Raw genomic sequence first — 18,587 nt, forward strand, 5'->3', positions numbered from 1 at the left:
GCACTGGAACAGGCTCCCCAGGGAAGTGGTCACAGCACCAAGCCTGCCAGAGTTCAAGAAGCATTTGGATGATACTCTCGGGCACATGGTATGACTCTTAGGGGCTGTCCTGCACAGGCCAGGAGTTGGACTTCGATGATCCTTGTGGGTCCCTTCCAACTCAGCATATTCTGTGATTCTCTGATTCTGTGAATTCAGAGAAGCTCATGTAGCTCATAAAAACTGTTCAGCTTCACTAAGTGCTTGCAGCTCTTCACTAACAAAGGAGTTAAACAACGTGAAATGCTTCTGTATAGGAATATTTCCTATCGACTTTATCCTGCAGCCCTGTATGCCAACTTATTGCCTTCTTTTCCACTAATTTTTTTAATACCCATGTTAAGATTTTTAGCTGCATAAGACACTGTCTTGCCTGTCCTGGTAGGTCTGAGCTACTTTTGACTGTCTGTAAGGCCTGAAGAAATACAGGTATGTGGCTGATTTTGAAAGAGATGTTCCGTTATTATAGAGTCAACAAGACCATGCTTTGAATATGAGAATTTCTGTTTCACTATTTTCACTGTGGTCTGTGGCTGGATGCTGTTCCAGGCTTCTTGAAGATAGACAGTGTTTTCCAAGCTCACAGGTATTGTTTGCAGGATAGCAGCTGACTGATAACTATTTGACCCCTAACAAACCCAGTCCTTTATTAAGTGATTTATTAAACAATTAAACCAACTGAACCCTGGTGCCAGCAGTTGAACTTGCATAATGGCTTGCATTGTATGCATTCTCTGGTCGGATTTAAGGTCTTATGGGGTAGGTTCTCCTGCCACAGTTGTCCTGACAACTTGACATGATAACCAGGTACAGTTAAGACAGTGCTATTCTCTTGTACTGTGACTTTCTCATCAGCTGGTAATTCTGTTGACTCTTCAGCACACTCTCCTAATTCTTGCTCTCTTGGAATGCCAACTCTGGTGAGAGAGACAGTTCTAAGTAATCTAGCAGAAGAAAAATTTTAAGGGAAAAAGGTTGGTAAAGAGTAGGCCAGGAAACTGTTTACTAATTCCATGTGCTTGTGGTTGGAAATAAATGTAACATAAGGGGAGTTTAGAGGCTGTCTCCTAATGAAGTTGGATAAAATGCTGGTAACCTGAGACCTCCTCATGTTTAATAAGATGTCTTTTGGAAATGAAGTTGTCATTGTGGGGAAAAAATGGGCTTGTGGGTAGCAGTGCCCGTGAACTGAATTACTGATAAATACAATTTGAATTGTCAGTTGCTGTGGTTCCTCCAGCGGTGGTAACACCTTTTGACCAGCACTACGCAGAAGATGTGAGCAGTTATAAAAAAAGTATTTCTTTGAGTATTGTTTTTAGAAAGCCTTTAAGGTGAAGTTTTATTTTCCATGTTTCCACTTACTGTTATTAAGTCATCTTAAAGGCAATTCACAGGCTTTGGATCCACTCACTGTAATAAAGAAAATCCAGAAATTGTTGAATGCCATAAAACTAAACTAGGGAAATTCATTAAGTATCTTGACAGAGTTAATTTCATAAGCCCTAAATAATTAACTATAGACCTCACCTTGATTTAAAGTTGGTTTGATAACAGACACTTGATTTCCTTTTTTTGTTTTACAAGATCAAAATGATTTCTACTTTTTAATACCTGTAGTGGATAGTGGATTGCACTCTTTGTCTGTATGGAACTCATCAAGCTACAGCAATAAGACTCTGTTGAATGAACAGAATGGGATTGAATTAATACTCCAGACTTGATGCTCTTTTTTCTTTTATCTCCCCTTTTGCTGGGGAAATTGTATATATTGTTTATGTCTCCTGTTGCTAATCATTAGTTTTATTCTTAAGAAAACTCTGCCAGCTAAGCCACTTTTTCCTAAATCAAGAACAATAATGCAAGAAATCATTTTAGGGTAATTGGTGCTTTTATTTAAGGATAAGTAAGGTGTCTCAGTTTAACGAGACAGAAATGTTTGCTAAGGAGCTAGGAGAAAGCTCAAACTCCTCCCTCTGAGTAATTATAACTTTGAAATTAAGAGGCTTCAGTCGGAAAGGTGTGGAAAATAACAGCTCTTTACTAATATATATATATATATACATATATATATATATATAGGCTGGGCATGTCGCACTGGCCGCTGGGCATGTTGGGGCCACGCAGCCGCCAGGAGCGCCCCACTGGCCACCAGACGGGGATTGCGCCTTTGTGGGAGAGGAGAGGAAGAATTTCGGAGCGCACAGAGGTTTACCGGTCCAATTTAGGGGAGGGGAAGGGTGTCGGGCGAGCCGTGGGGGTCCTCAGACCGGCGGGAGGGTGGACGGGGCAACCCTGTATGGAGTGTCGCAGGTGAGCAGTGTGAGGGAAGATCTGTGGTAACATAGAGGGGAGAGGATAAGGTCAGGGTGGATAGCAGGTTCTTCTGGGGGGTTGGGGGGTTTTGGCTGGGCTGGGGCCATGGGAGATACCCGAGCAGCGGGTGGGTGCGAGGGCCGGAACAGTTTGTTTTTGACTCACCTGTGGCTACTGCCCAGATTCTGTTTGTTTTGGATTTATTTATTGCGTCCTGAAAGGGTGGTCAGGCCAAAGGGATGTTCCTGGGTATTTCCCTGGGATTGAATATAGATGGGTGGCAGAAAAGTAGGGAGTGAAAGGCTTGCCCTGTTTTAATGGGAAAGAAACCTGTGTACCCCTATGCGGTTGCGAGCTATGCTGGCAATGGTACATGCCGTCAGTAGGGTCTCCCATGCCAGACAGGTCAAAACTGAAGGATCAGATAAAATGCAGTCCTCTGAAGAATCCTTAGGGTTCTCCTTCAAGAAGAACAAGGACTGGTTTGATGAAAACAATCAAGAGATCCAGGAATTGTTGAGGAAAAAGAGAACTGCTCACCAAACACACCTTGCTCAGCCATCTTGTCATGTAAGAAAAGCAACCTTTCGTCTCACATGCAACAAGCTCCAACAGAAACTCCGTGACATCCAGAACAAGTGGTGGATCAGTCCAGCAGGAAAAATTCAATTATGCGCAGATACGGGTGATTACAGAGTATTCTATGAGGCCTTGAAAACAGCATACGGACCTACATACCAGGTCCAAAGCCCTCTTCTCAGGGCAGATGGTCAAATGCTTCTCACAGATAAAACCTCCATTCTGAATTGATGGTCTGAACACTTTCAGACTCTTTTCAGTACCAATCGTGTAGTTCAAGACTCAACAATTCAGCACATTACACAACAGCTGGTGAAGGATGAATTGCATACTGCCCCTACTATGGAAGAAACTCTTAAGGCCATACAGCAGGTGAAAATTGGCAAGGCAACTGGGGTTGATGGAATTCCACTTGAAGTCTGGAAGCACGAGGACCAAGCACCAAGCACTCCATGCTAAATTCCACGAGTTTGTGGGAACTAGACGAACTACCATCAGACCTTCATGATGCAGTCATCATCACCTTGTATAAGAAGAAAGGAGTTAAATCAGACTGCTTTAACTACCGGCGTATTACTCTGCTCTCCATTGCTGGCAAGATCCTGGCAAGATTACTTTTGAACAAATACCGGCTATAGCAGAACTTCTTCCTGAAAGTCAATGTGGTTTCAGAGCCAACAGGAGTACCACAGACATGGTATTTGTTCTCAGACAACTGCAAGAGAAGTGTAGGGAACAGAACAAAGGTCTCTATGTAACCTTTGCAGATCTCATAAAGGCTTTCAATACTGTGAGCAGAAAAGGTCTGTGGCAGATTTTGGAACGTTTAGGTTGATATGGTTTGAAGCTGGCTCCCTCCCAAGTCTCCAAACCTTACCACAAGAGCTTCCCCCCCCCCTCCCCAAACCTCAGGGAGAAGAGGGAGAAAAATAACCAAGAAACCCCAAAATGAGAGAGAGAGCTAAAGCAATATATAAAAATATATTTACACTTATATTACAGTTACATAGAATTGAAATATATATACAATTTCACAGGGGAAAGGGAAGGGGGAAGGGAAAAGGAACAAAACCAAAATAAAATATATATATATTCCAATTAGTAACCCAAGATCTAGTAACTAAAGAGTTAACAAAGAAATATCCCACCACTCTCCTTGGGACAACCGAGAGTCGCTCCGGGTCGATTGCCGGCAACCTCCGCCTCCCAAGGTCGACAAGGCCTTACCAGACCTCGCTCCCCAACACAGCAGACTCAACAGCAGGGAACCTGCACCTCCAAGCCGCCGGAAGGAAAGAGAGTGAAGGCCTTCCCTCCTTTCTTCTTATAGTCGGGCTTACGTAAAAATCATAGGGAATACTGGGTAAATGTGGACCCTTCCTTGTTTACAAAGTAGTCACCAAGGAAGGCCTAGCCCAAACCACCACAAGGTTGTCTCCCCAAGTTCCTTAAAATGATCATCTTACTTCATGAGGATCAGCACGACCAAGTCAGATATGGCGATGCACTTTCTGAGCCCTTTCTAATATCCAATGGTGTGAAACAAGGTTGCGTTCTTGCACCAACCCTATTCACAATCTTTTTCAACATGATGCTCCAAAGGGCCACGGCAGACCTCGATGGTCAGGATGGTATCTGCATTCGATATTGTACCGACGGAAGTCTATTCAACTTAAGGCGACTGAAGGCCCATACTAAGACCTTAAACCATCTTGTCTGGGAACTGCTTTATGCTGATGCCGCCGCCGTTGTCGCTCACACAGAAGTAGCTCTTGCAGCATTTAACATCCTGCTTTGCTGAGACTGCTGAACTCTTTGGGCTGGAAGTCAACTTGAAGAAGTCAGAAGTTTGCTATCCACCTGCACCTCAGGAAGTCTTCCATCATCCCCATATCACCATTGGCGAATCAGAGCTCAAATCAGTCCAACAGTTTAATTACCTAGGTAGCCTCATCTCCTCGGTTGGTAAGATTGACGGAGTGATAGACAACAGGTTAGCAAAGACATATAGAGCTTTCGGAAGACTCCATAAAAGACTTTGGTGAAATAAACACTTGAAGAAAAGTACAAAGATCAGTGTTTACAGAGCCATTGTGTTGTCTACTCTTCTATATGGATCCGAATCATGAGTCATTTACCACCACCACCTGCGACTCCTAGAACGCTTCCATCAACGCTGTCTCCGTACAATCCTAAACATCCACTGGTCAGATTATGTAACTAACACATCTGTTCCAGAACAGGCAACAGTTTCGAGTATTGAGGCCATGTTGCTGAGAACAAAGCTGCTTTGGGCAGGGCACGTCACCAGGATGAAGGAGTACCGCCTCCCCAAGATTGTGCTCTATGGTGAGCTTACCACCAGCTGCCGCAAGAGACGAGCCCCGAAGAGGAGATACGAGGACTCCCTGAAGCAACATCTCAACCTTGACCACACTGATCTTCATCGTTGGTCTACCCTGACCACCAATCGGGAGGTCTGGAGACACACAATCCATAACGCTCCTGCTTCCTTTGAGAACGCACGCAGGATCACTCTTGAGGAGAAAAGACAATGCAGAAAGAATCGTATCCTGCCGATACCATCCAAGGAGTCTTTCTGCTGTGCCTTTTGCAACCGATCTTGTCTATCTCACATTGACCTCTTTAGCCACCAGTGCGTCTGTAGCAAATGTGGGTAGAGCCCTTCCCAAATCTTCGTTTGTGAAACCTAGCCATGAACATGAACATATATATATGTAACACAACAAAACAAGCAACAATTCCGTAACCAAACTTTCACCAAAAACAATTAAGTACTTTTTTGCCTTTCAGTGCAGTTATAACCACACCCAGCAGGGGGCGCTGGCATGCCTCGGGAGACAGGGGCTGCAGTGCCTGACTGGCGGTCACCAGGTGGCGCTGCTGGGCTTCCAGAGGAGCAAAGGCTGCAATTGCGCAATGGTGGTCAGCAGGTGGCGCTGTTGGGCTCTGGTGACCGTCGCGTCTGTGGGGCCCGGAGTGTGGGAGGCAGCTGAACGCGGGCCACCCCTGAAGGGGGAAGGGAGAAGGGGAAAGGGTGGTTCCTCCTGTGGACTCGCACTGTCAAAGACTGGCTCTGGCTGGAACTCCCCTTCTTCGTCAATGGGTGCGAACTGCCACCTGCACGGAGAAGGAGGAGGAGGAGGGGAAGAACAACCTTTCCCCTCAAAAGTTCCTCCGCAGATGCCACCGACTTCTCCGATGAAATCGGAGGCAAGTCCAGGCAGCAGGCAGAGCAGGGCATGAGGGAACGGAGGCGAACCGGGACCTCCCTAGGGGCCAAAAGAATCCAGTGACTTGGTTGAAAAAAATGAACCCGGAACCCCTCACCTCCACACCACTCCCTGAGTCTGGGCAAAAGTAAAGTCCCACCCCCAGAGGAAAAAAACCTGAGCTCTCTCTTTCCCCCAACTGTGGCTACAGGGGGGATGGAGTTTCCCTTATGCAATTTAGCTGGTGTACCAAGGTTATTTAGCATTTCGATGAAGCAGTCCAGTTGCTAAGTCCCAAGTCCCAGGCTCGCCTAACAATGGAGTCTTAGCTTACTAGCAAGAGGCCGTTGGTATGGGAAAATTCACCAGGAAAAAATAAAAAAGTATAAAACTATAACATAAGGAGTTTTTTGTTTGCGGGGTTTTTGTTGTTTGTTTGTTTTTTTGTGCTTTGGGGCTTTTTTCCCCCTGTCAGTACTTGCATGGTACTGCTGAAAACTACCTTTTAATTTTCGTTGCTCTTTTTATAAGTGGTAATTTGGTATCCTCTTACAAACTGTGATTTAATTTCTGTAATCAAACATATGCAAAGTCTTCTGTATGTCGAGGGAAAGAAATGCCTGTTTCCTGGTCTGTCTGTTACCCTCTTGAAGTAGAGGTTGAATTTCTTCACCTCTGCCACTGGGAGTAAATACTGTAGAAAGTATCTGATAGTAAAACCCATGTTAGAGACATTATTCATCATCATGGCTAGGCTTCGCGAATGAAGACATTATTCATAATGCACATGCAACTGACTTTTTGTCCCAGTCAGTTCTGTTTTTTTGAAATACCCAAAATAGCTTTTGTTCATTTGTAGAATCAACTTGTATTTGCTTCATACTATTTTTTTGCCTTTTGTTTGTCAAAAGCTTATTCTAAATTAACCCTCTCCTGCATTGTCCTTTTTCTTTACCAGGCTTTGTTCTCCTTCCATGACAGACTGTGCCACAGTCCATCTTATTCTTCCAGTACTCACAGACATTTGTCTACAGCTGCAACATCCTATGAGAATTTTATCTTTTTTGTTTGTGCTGGTTTTGGCTGGGGTAGAGTTAATTTTCTTCACAGTGACCGGTATGGGACTGTGTTTTGGATTTGTGCTGAACGCAGCATAGGGTTGATAATGCAGAGATGTTTTTGTTACTGCTGAGCAGGGCTTACACAGAACCAAGGCCTTTTCTGCTTTTCGTACTGCCATGCTGGCAAGGAAGTCGGGAGGAGACACAGCCGGGACAGGTGACCCAAACTGACAAAAGGGATATTCCATACCATATGACATCATGCTCAGTATATAAATTGGGGTGGATGTTTGGAGTGATGGTGTTTGTCTTCCCAAGTAACTGTTGCATGTGATGGGACCCTGCTTTTCTGGAGATGGCTAAACACCTGCCTGCCAATGGGAAGCAGTGAATTAACTCCTTGTTTTGCTTTGCTTGTGTGCACATGTTTTACTTTCCTGATTAAACATTCTTTATCTCAACCCATGAGTTTTCTGGCTTTTACCCTTCTGATTCTCTCCCTGATCCCACTGGTGGGGGAGCGAGCGAGTGGCTGCGTGGTACTTTGTTGCTGGTTGGGGTTAAACCACAACATCGTTGCGTTAGTTTCTTAGGAAAACTCGACTAAGGAGGAGAGTGTTAGGATTTGTAAAGATATAGACTCAAAGGTTAGCTATCTTGAGCTAGCTGTGCTCTTGAGTATGGTTCAGTGGCACGGGTGCGCTTTCTTGGTGAGAAGGTAGTGTGTTGCTTCCAGTGAAGCTATACCTGTTGCTTACTGAGTCCCGAGACCACTGTCACAAGTGCTTTCTTCTCTAGGAACACTTTGGACATGTAAAGATTGTGGTATTGATTGTTAACAATCTGGTGGATGCTGAAATCAATTGGCACCTCTTATTACTGGTCAAAAAAGATCAAGGATTTGGTGTCAAGAGCAACCCAACAGCAGTTGGTATCTTACTGTCAAATTTTCATAATTTGAATCCAACATGACTTTGCCTTTAGTGTATTGATACCATTTATTTTTCAGTAGTATGCCTACTGCAAATCCGTGTTGCAATATTTAGATTTTATACTATGAGCTTAATAATTAAAGAAACAAATGAATAATATTGGTGGCTTGTGGATGAGAAAATGACTTGAGGGTTTGGTTGTCTTACAACTCCTTTCCAGCCTTTCTGTAGAATTTGGGCATGTCACCGGATCTCTCAGTTGACCAGACCATATGTCCTGGTTTCAGCAGGGATAGAGTTCATTTCTTCTCAGTGACTGGTACAGTGCTGTATTTTGGATTCAGTATGAGATAATGTTGATAACACACTGATGTTTTACTTGTTCCTAAGTAGTGCTTTCCCAAGTCAAAGACTTTTCAGTGTCCCATGCTCTTACCAAGTGAGGAGGTGCACAAAAAAAACCTGAGAGGGACAATAGCTGAGACAGGTGACCCAACTGGCCAAAGGGATATTCCAGACCATAGAATGTCATGCCCAGTATATAAACTGGGGCAGTTACCTGGAAGGGGGGGCTGCTCGCAGTTTGGGGATGGGATTTGGCATCGGTCAGTGGGTGGTGAGCAATGGTATTGTGCATCACTTGTTTTTCTTTTGTTTTCTCTTTCTTATTTACTATTATTATTATTTTTATGTTTTGCTTTGTTTCAATTATTAAATTTTTCTTATCTCAGGCTACAAGTTTTACCTTTGTTTCTCACCCCCATTCTACCAGGAAGGGGGGGAGTGGAGGGTGGGGGTGGGGTGGTGAGCGAGCGGTGCTTAGTTGCCAGCTGGCCTTAACCATGACATCATAAAATGGGTATGTTACTGCTCTATTCCAGGAAGATACTGGCTTAAAGCCAAGACATTCATTGGTGTTGAATTAAAGTATTTGAAGCTTTAAAATACCTGAGAGTTGGTTTGGTTTATTTCCTGTGGCAAATGTGTAAAAATGTCTGATCATAAAATAATTACTAACTGTAGTCACTTAATATCTCGTAACTCATCTTCATTAAATGGCTGTCATAAGTCCATACCACTTCTAGTTTGGTGCCTTGAGCTCTTAGATAGCTGTAAGAGATTGGGAGATGCTGACGAGTCCCTGTGTGAGCTTGCAGAAGTGCCCACAAGACAGTCCGGGCAGTTGTAGTGTCAGTTAAGTAGGCAGCACTGTTACTGGAAAGGAACATTACACAGAACTTGACAAAACAGCTCTCTTATCTGCTGAGAGTATCTCTCCTTCTGATGTCAAGGGTTGTGCAATTCTGGAGTGGTGTTGTAAGATCATGTGAATCTCCAATCCTCTCCTGTCTGTTGAGCAAGATACTGACCTTGCTGTCCTTGTGGACCCTGACTGATCTCATTCAGTTAACTAGCCAAGGTGCACAGCTTTCCTCTGGGAGGTTGAATTACAAAAGGAGTTGATGGGTGCTCACTGCCCCAGCAGGTAGGCAGTTCTCTGTCTTTACAGTGTCAGTCAACTTTGGGATGAGCTGGACTGGCTTTGTTTTTTTGGTGGGGAGGTGGCACAAGATCTTCTCAAATGAATATTGCAGTAGTGAGATAACTTTACTACTCTGAAGTTAAGTAGCAGTTGTCCTGATCTGCTAACTGGAACTATTAGCAAATGATGCAATGTTTGATTACTTTCAGGATATTTCAGGTAAATGTTCTTAATCTGAGAATTATGATTAATTTCTTACTGTTAAGATCAAGCAATTTAAAATGTGGCTTTTCTGTGAGCATTACTTTATTGACCACAGTAGAACAATAGACCAACATTTCTCGAGAAGAAGAAAACTGTTTATATACAACAGCATGAACCAGCAGAGGAAGCACAGAATACATTTCCTTTGAGTAACAGAAATGGATAGGTAAAGTGGGAAAATTTGTTAAAATCTTTGAAAAACATGGTAAATCCTGTGGGATATAAAGAATCGGTTTTATTACAAGCAAATGAGTTAAATAAATCACTAACGTAGGAGTTTTTCTTTACTAACCTATAAGGCGTATCGCGGAGTTGTAAGATGCCGGATTCAACCTGGAACCGGTGTCAGGGAAACATGCGAATGGGAATAGGGAACTGTAAAATGAATATTGGTAAGGAAACCCCTTATACCACATGGCTGGTCCTGGGAGCCGCCAGTGCTGCTGCACACTCCACCTCCCAGCATGACACAGCCAATCAGGGAGAGGGGAATGCCTCTTCTATGATGTAAACAGGGTTGAACCTTAAGAATGTTTAAAAAGCGGGACTTTTGAATTGGAAGGCGTGTTCCTGGGAATCCTGCATGCCTAGGACATCCAACATGTGTTGTAATTAATTTTTCCTTTTCGTTTTATTCCTTTTGTTTTGCAAACTTTTACCGTTTTTCTAAATTTAATAAATGAGATTTTTCTCACAATTCTTATGATGATGTGGTGGGTTGACCTTGGCTGGATGCCAGGTGCCCACCCAGCCACTCTGTCACTCCCCTTCCCAGAGGGACAGGGGAGAGAGTAAGGTGGGAAAAAAGACAACAACTCGTGGGTTAAGACAGTTTATTTAAAGCAAAAAGCAAAGCGAAGCTTGTGGGTGCAGAAGCAAAAGATAGCAGGTTTTATTCTCTACTTCCCATGAGCAGGGATGGTCGGCCACTCCCAAGAAACCGGGCTTCCCTACGCGTGACAGTTTCTCAGCAGGCAGCCATTAGACAATGAATGCCCACCCTCCTGCTCTGAGCCTTAGCTTTTATATCTGAACTGTCATATGGTATGGAATATCCCTTTGGTCAGTTTGGGTCAGCTGGCCTACTTGGGTCCCCTCCCAGGATCTTGCCCTCAACTGAGGAAGGAATGTTACAGTGTTGGTGCTGTGCTCAGCAGTAGCCAAAACAGTGGTGTGTTATCAACACCCTTCTAGCTGCCAATGCAAAGCACAGCACTGTGAAGGCTACTGTGGGGAAATGAACTCCAGCTCAGCCAGACCCAATACAGATGATCATCTCTGTGGTGATCTGCAACCTAATATATAGCTGAGAGAAAAAGCAATGAAGTATGACTCTCCTAGTATTGATTTCTGCCACTGGTTTTGTTGATAGAATAATGAAAAATCTATGAGTGAGTCTCTTAAATTTTTAGGAACAGATAGTAATGAAGATGCACCCCCTCTAATTTTTAGAGAGCCTTGTAGTCCTTAAATTGCTGCACACTTGAGAAAAATGGTTTCACTATGAAAAAGAAATGATATTTTTAGAAGACTAAGTGCAGCCAAACCTGTGTGCTTTTATCTGTTTGCTAATGAATTTCTTTTTACTAGTACTGTGATTTTTTTATTTTTCATTATAGGATTCCAGTGCATCTGGTGAATGTTCCTGGAAGCCTGTGTGCAGACTTGTAAACTAATCCATAGCTGGTAGTTACCTTTCATTTGAAAGAGGCAGAATACATGCATTAAGCATTGCAATGCAAAAAACTGTGTTTAAATGTAGTCTTGCTTCTTATTTACGATGAAAAATGTTACTTTTCAAGGTTGCAAATTATGCTTTGCAAAGTTTTAACACATATATTTGTAATTTTTATTAATTCTTGGATAATTTGTATATGCAACCTGTTTAGCACTCAGTAGGAGCAGCCTATTTTTAACCTTCATTTATTTATGCAAAACCAGTTGAAACATAGCATTAGTTGAGGACTTGTTATTTGATAGACTGATGAACTGGTTGTCACTGAGAAACTGTAATTAAAAAATAGTACTTTATATGGGACTTGAGAAAAACAGATTTTTTTTTCAAGTATTTGTAATGATGTTAGAACAGATGTGTGCAACAGCACAGTGAGAAACTGATGGGTTTATTATGTTTTATTTCATTTACCGTCTTCCCCTATTAAAAAAATATTCATTGTCCTCGATGTGTGATATTTCTGTCCAACCTATAGGCTTTGTTTGCCACAGTATCGAGTTTGATTTATTGGCATTAGATTGTCTTGTTTCTTTATGTCAAAGAGGTTTAGGCACAGTCTCTCTCAGCACTGTCATAAAATAACAGTTGGAAATCCTAATTACATCGAGTGTTCCTGATGCAAGTCAGACTTTGTTCACATTTGTGTGACAACACCATCACTAGAGCTATTGAGACTCAATGTAGTGGTTTGAACCAGATTTTCCCCCTGCAGTTGAAAGTGGTAACCCCCAGGGGGTGGTAAGTTTTGAAGTTTTAGCCAATGAGTGCTTCTGCAAAATATAAACATATCACAACCAAATGGAAGAGAAGAGTTGTTGGTTGGATATAGAAGAAGTGACCATGTTGTAGGAACCACGAGGAGAGGGAAGGAACCCTCTGGGGGGACCTCTGCCCCCCCCCAGCCCCAGTTGAGGGCTACAGAGACTTGGAACAGTGTTAAGCTGGACTATGTGTCTGTAGCTGTGAGCTGGGGGATGTTTTTCCACTGTGAGTGAGCAGAGACAGAGCAGAAGCGGCGGCAGCGTCCAGAGGTTATGGCTAAGAACCAAGAGATAACTGAAGGAACAGTAAACAGCATGCAACCAAGGAAGACTCAGAGTTGCTTGAGCCGAGATAGAGAACCGGCAGCAGAGAGACAGAGTTTTTGGGGTAAGAACTGAACCAGACCCCCCAAAAAAAACCTTGGAGACCCCTCTTAGAGAGAGGAGGAGTAGATGGACTCCTATTTGAGAGGAGTCTTGGAGTACAGCAGTACCGGAGGGAGAGGAACTAAGAAACTCAAAGACGTCCCGGAGTTGGACCGGGAGGACCGGATGGAAATGCAGAGGGGGGTGACCTTGCTCCCCCCGCTGCTGCTGCCACGTTGGCAGTTGGAGACAGAGCACAGGAACTCTGGTGGAACTCTTGAGGCAAGGACTTTCAACTGAAAGCTGCCCAAGATGTTCTGACTCAGGGGTGAATCCCCTGAGGAAGGGACTTTCACGAAGATGCCCCTGCATTTCGTGATATACCTGTGGTGAAACGAGTCTTGTCCCTGCTGGCAGTCCACAGGTGAGACCTTCACTTGGAGTCGAAGGAGAACCGAGGGGCTTGGAGACCCCCTTGTGTGTATTGAAAAGAGATCCAGCTACAACAATCCAGTTGCAACTGCTGCATGGAAGACAGAAGAGGAACTGCTACCCTAAATGTGGAAGGGATCTGTCTCTTCTTCCCTCCTGGACTTTTATTTGGAGGGGAGAAGAGATCTGATCCATTGTAAATGCTTATGTCATGGTAGAGATAGCTAAGGTTGTATATAATGTATTGTAGTATTTATTTGTACAGTCATTGTAATATATTCCCTTTCCCCCCACTTTGAGTCTGGTGTGTTTTGTCTGGAAAGAATCATCCCACATTAGGTTGAGATGTGGGAGGGGGGATGGAGCTAGGGAATTAGATTTTGGGGTATCTCAAACCATGACACTCAATAAATCCAGTGGCCATCCTGTATCAGGTGATAAACAGAAAGTTGGATAACTTGGTCTAATAAGATTTTCCAGTTGCAGTGTTTCAGTGGGGTTTTTTTGTTAGCTTGGGAAATTCCTTTTTCAGTTGATTTCTGAGTTGTGTACGTTGTTAAACATTGGTTGTATTTGCGTTTTCCCCATCTATAGGTCATTTGGATCCAGGCTTCCTTGCAGGTGACAAAACCTCTTCTAGTAATGTCCAGATCAATGAAGAAATTAATATTGCCTCTTCTGATAGTGAAGTAGAGATTGTTGGAGTTCAGGAACATGCCAGGTATGAATTCCTTTTTCTTACTCTAATATTTCATTTTATCAGAATATCTGTATTGCCAAAATTAATAAAAAAATACTGACTTTCACTTCTATAGTTATCCATCCATGACCGATGCCCAAAAGGTAGCAAATGTTGCACGTTTTTTTCGCTGATCACAGTGATATCAGAATGTGTTTTTCTTTAGAACATTACCAACTTGATAAGTGTAAGGATAGAATAGTCTTCCAGATTTCACTACGAGGAGATAGAGTTATTCACTTAAAAAAGTATTCCTGCCTAAAAGAAGCATCTTTCTCAAAGACAGTTTTTGATGTTTTCTCCCCCTGCATTCCAGAGAGACTCTCAGGCTCTCTGTGGTATGTGAGGAGAGAGATAAACACTCACAGACATGTAAGGGGCCTCCAAGGTGGGGAGGGGGCAGCCCTGAGGAGAACACGGACTGTGTCTTTCTCAGGTCCGATGTTTGAAGCGTCATTAGGAATTTTCTTTTAAGTCTAGTGTTCTTGACTTCGGAAATAAATTTTCCTACAATCCTTCTACTACTTGGTATTTCAGGGGTACCTGCGTGTTATCTTACTTCCCAATAAGTATTCATATTAAGCTTGTGATTCGATATCAAACATTAACAGACTAAAGATATGTAGTATAAAAATGCCAAATATTGAGATACCTAATGTATATACATCAGGAATTCAGATTTTAAAGGCATAGTGTGAATATGCAAATAAAGAAACTAAAATATTTATGTGGGTTCTTGTTTCCTTTAAAAATATTAACTCTGAGCATTTAATCAACTTCCACTTTATTTAATTAATCAGTAGTTGTAAAAATACTATTAACTTTTCAATAGCTTATTTCATAAGATAACCCCTTTAGACTGAAAATTGTATCTTTATGAATCTTGGTTTTATTTCAAGATACAAGAGTTCAAATCCCCAAAGTAGAGGACAGTAAGGAAGCCAGAGGTTTCTCTCAAACTCAGATAGAAAGCTGTCCAGCTGTGCTTCAGCTGTTATTCTTGCTAGGCATTTTTTGATGTTATTCTTCATCTTTAGTCTATGATCTTTCCTTGGCTTAAGATATTATGAAGCAGTTGAACAAGACTGGCATTTTCATGTAGTATGGAGTGTTAATTTGGTGGAATAAAAACAAGTTAAAACAATATACAGACAAACTCCTTCTAAAACTAGTCTGCTGCCTGGTGGAGGCTTGGAGTCAGAAAAGGGATGTGAGGACAAAGAACAGAGCTGTTCCTTGTTGTCCCTTCCTTGAGGAAAGGAAGAAGGAAGGTGTGCAGGACCCAATTTCCCAAACAGGAAACTGTACGGATAGTATGGGCATAGTCCAGTGCTGTTGGATATGAAAAAAGGAAATTTTAAGGTCCCAAAGGAATAGCGAAAGTCCTTGCATGGCTAACTCTTTTGGAAGGTACTAATTTCTTAGGTAGTAACTCTCCTGACTGTTTATCCAGCAGATCCAGGTCTTGGAGGATCTTTGTGCTAATAAGCAGTGTGGACTTGTCCTCCAATGCTAGTTTGTGTAAATCTGTCTAGCACTATGTACACACAACTCTTTTGCTTGCAGTCCCCTATTGAAAAGCTTTCCATGCTGTTTGCATTGATAATATTTACCATGTACAAGAATGGAAATGTGAAGTAAATGCAGAATTGCTGTTTAAAATCAGTTTTAGTGGATATGGACTGAAATAATTTCAGCAAAGACAGACTTAAAGCACACTTTTTTGCTTTCCTTTGTTCATGTAACCATGTACCATCTCCCACAGACTAGTTTTTACTGACTCTGTTGAATACTCACATGTTTCAGTTGTTCAAATCCTATTTAGAATTTTATTTCTCTTGCAGGTCTAGGTTTGCAGCTATGAAGTATTGATGGGTTTCTGACAGGGTTGTCTTTTGAAAAAGGTTTAGGTTTTTGATCAGTATTTTTTGCATGTTTAGTTAGTATGGTGTTTGGATTCTGTTCTTTTGCTCACACTGTTTTTTATCATGCTCCATATTCCATGTCATTGTTGGACTGGTGTGAGTCATGACACCCTAGAGTTTGTCCATCATTTGTAGTTTTTCAGATTATTAGTGTACTGATACTGTTTCTCATCATTGGAATATTACTTGGCATCTACTTAGGACACCAGGTCTTTTTTTTTACTTTGTTTAATTTTTCCAGTTATGCTTAAAAATATTTCTTCTTAAAAGAAAGCTTTAAAAGAAAGAAATCACCTACATTTTTTAGAGTTCCAGTCTCTTATTGCTAATTCTTTGTAGTTGTGGACTTTTAAGTATGTATTTTTTTAAGACTGAAGAAGTAATAAAAAAGTCATTCTAAACATAACATCCAAAACTAAATAGCATATCCGAGAAGACAATGAGACATTTATATTCAGAGAAGTTACAGCTCAGAGAATGAGATTTTTCATTTTATGTCATGAAACTAACCAGAACCAAGAAAGATAAGTAGTTCTGGAGAAAATAAATTGCATGACCTTCAAATAAATAGATAAATAAAATGTAAATGTCAGGGATATTTGAGCAATGCAGAAAATTTGGATTCCTGAAATACAGTACATATGCCTTCACAAAGAAATGGGAAAAGCTTACCCCAGCAGCCAAAACACCTCCAACTTATGTGTGCAGCCACTACCAGTGCTTACAAGAGCAAAACAATTTTTGGAGCACTAGGTATCAAGTTTTACTAGTACTTGTTTAAGATTTACAGCTGAAAATGGAGTGATCATCTTAAAGACTCCAGTAAATTCTTGTCATCACTTCATCATATAACAAAATTAGTTTATCTTTCATTTTGAGGGGTTTTTTCTAATTATTATTAGCTTGTACTTCAATCGTCGCATATCTACTATGAATGTAATAAGAAAAAATACTGTGGAAATAAGTAGATATGTACCTCGCTTCATCAAGGCACTTGAGTGTGTGTTTAAATACATGATTTATTCTCATTGACTATAATCACTGAAAGCTTAAATGTTTTGCTGAAGTAGATCTGTATCATTATCATTGAACATTTCCCAGCATGTTTGCAATTTTTTGTTAAGACCAAAAGAAAAATCAAATGTAATGACTGTAATAATGTAATTGACAACATCTCTTTTGTAATTATTGTAATGAAAGTATCATTACGTCCTTATTTTAACATGACTTTGATTTCATATAGAAAGATAACTTTTCCCTTTGTCTCATCCAGCCTCACTTAAAATTTTTCTCTTTTTAAGTCCAGCGGGTAAAACTGCTAGCAGGAAACTATACTTCTGAATAATACATGGTATTGCACATGATAGGGCAGACTTCTCCAAGATGCACATATTTTGTAAGGAATATCATTTTATACCCACTGGCAGAATTCAGTTCTTAAAAATAATTTAATCACTACCTCCAAGTTTAAATTTAGTCTCAACTTTGTTTACTGGGTATTTAAGATGTCACGGACTCTACAAATGGAAAATCCATGTGAATATTTTGAAGGGGAGCATGTTAAGATGCCTAAATGATAAAACACTGCAGCTAACAATCTTGTGCCTGAATTCAATGGTAGCTTTAATCCTTTGTGGTTTTTGCCTTGCTACAGGTATATGCATCCCAGGGGAGGTGTGATTCAGAGTGTGTCTTCTTGGAAGCATGGCTCAGGCTCACAGTACATTAACGCTCAGCAAACACAGTCATGGACAGCAGTGACTCCCCAGCAGAACTGGTCTGCACCCCCTGAAGTAGTAGATCTCACTCTGGATGAGGATATGAGACGCAAATATATACTGTAATGCAATGTCCCTGTGTTTCTGTCCCCACCCCTTCTCCCCTTTGTGGCACAGAAGTTCGTTGTTAAAGCTTCAGCTTCAGAAGCTGTTCAGAATGCCCTGTTCTTGGCATTATGAAATTCAAACTCATTATGTTTTTCATTTCCATAAGAATGTAGTATGATTTCAATATAATTTAAAATGGTTTTGCCTTCTCAAAGGAGGATTCATTCCAGAATTAAAACCCAATAGCACCAAATTTAAAACACATCTACAGTTAATAACGTGTGCATGTTAATCTGAAGAAATAACTGTGTGCAAACTTATGTCCCCCCACCCTTTCCCACCTCCAACTTCAGAACATTTTTAATTTATCAGTATATTGAGTTTGTTAGTAGAAGTTAGTGTTTTGCTGTGTGAATATCAGTGATTTTGAGAAATACTGTGTCCTCACTGATTTCGTTGGAACTGGGAGTTTTCAACACTTCCAAAAATTGGGCCAAGAGAATTTATACCCAAGCTGATTTGGTTATTTTACCAACAGAAGGGACTGTCTTTAATGCAAATGGCTCATAACATATGCACTGAACAGCTTTTAATTAAAGAAGTTTTATTTTCAATATAATTTATAGTTTACACTCTTTTAGTTCTAAATTTTCTATCTGACTGTGTTTCACTGGCTTGTTATGGTTTAAAATAGTAATAGTAGTGACTTAGTAGCAGCTGATTATTGCAAAAGCACAGGAAAAAAAAAGTAATAAAAAGGTCCAGTATCCCTCTCCTTTTTAAATAAAGTTGAACTTTTTTACCTAAATCTGAGTCTTGCCTGGAGTAGGAGAAGGAGAGAAATGAAACATTTTGCTCACAGTCCTCATTTCTATTGATGATTATTTACTTCATTC

The 18,587-nt window shown here is 41.3% G+C and overlaps 1 protein-coding gene across 1 annotated transcript in view; it reads left to right on the top strand.

The window, feature by feature from the left end:
- LOC113959488 (uncharacterized protein C18orf25-like) overlaps window positions 1-17,709 on the top strand; it is a gene marked incomplete at its 5' end in the record, with an annotated part of 29,598 nt that extends 11,889 nt beyond the window's left edge. The window contains 2 exons of the mRNA XM_027668557.1: window positions 13,796-13,922; window positions 17,520-17,709. Of these exons, the coding sequence (XP_027524358.1) occupies window positions 13,796-13,922; window positions 17,520-17,709 (317 nt within the window). The remainder of the gene's footprint in view (window positions 1-13,795; window positions 13,923-17,519) is intronic.
- Between the last annotated feature and the right edge of the window lie 878 nt (window positions 17,710-18,587).

This window comes from Corapipo altera, unplaced genomic scaffold, assembly GCF_003945725.1.
Source record: "Corapipo altera isolate COAL_440 unplaced genomic scaffold, ASM394572v1 60913, whole genome shotgun sequence".
NCBI lineage: Eukaryota > Metazoa > Chordata > Aves > Passeriformes > Pipridae > Corapipo > Corapipo altera.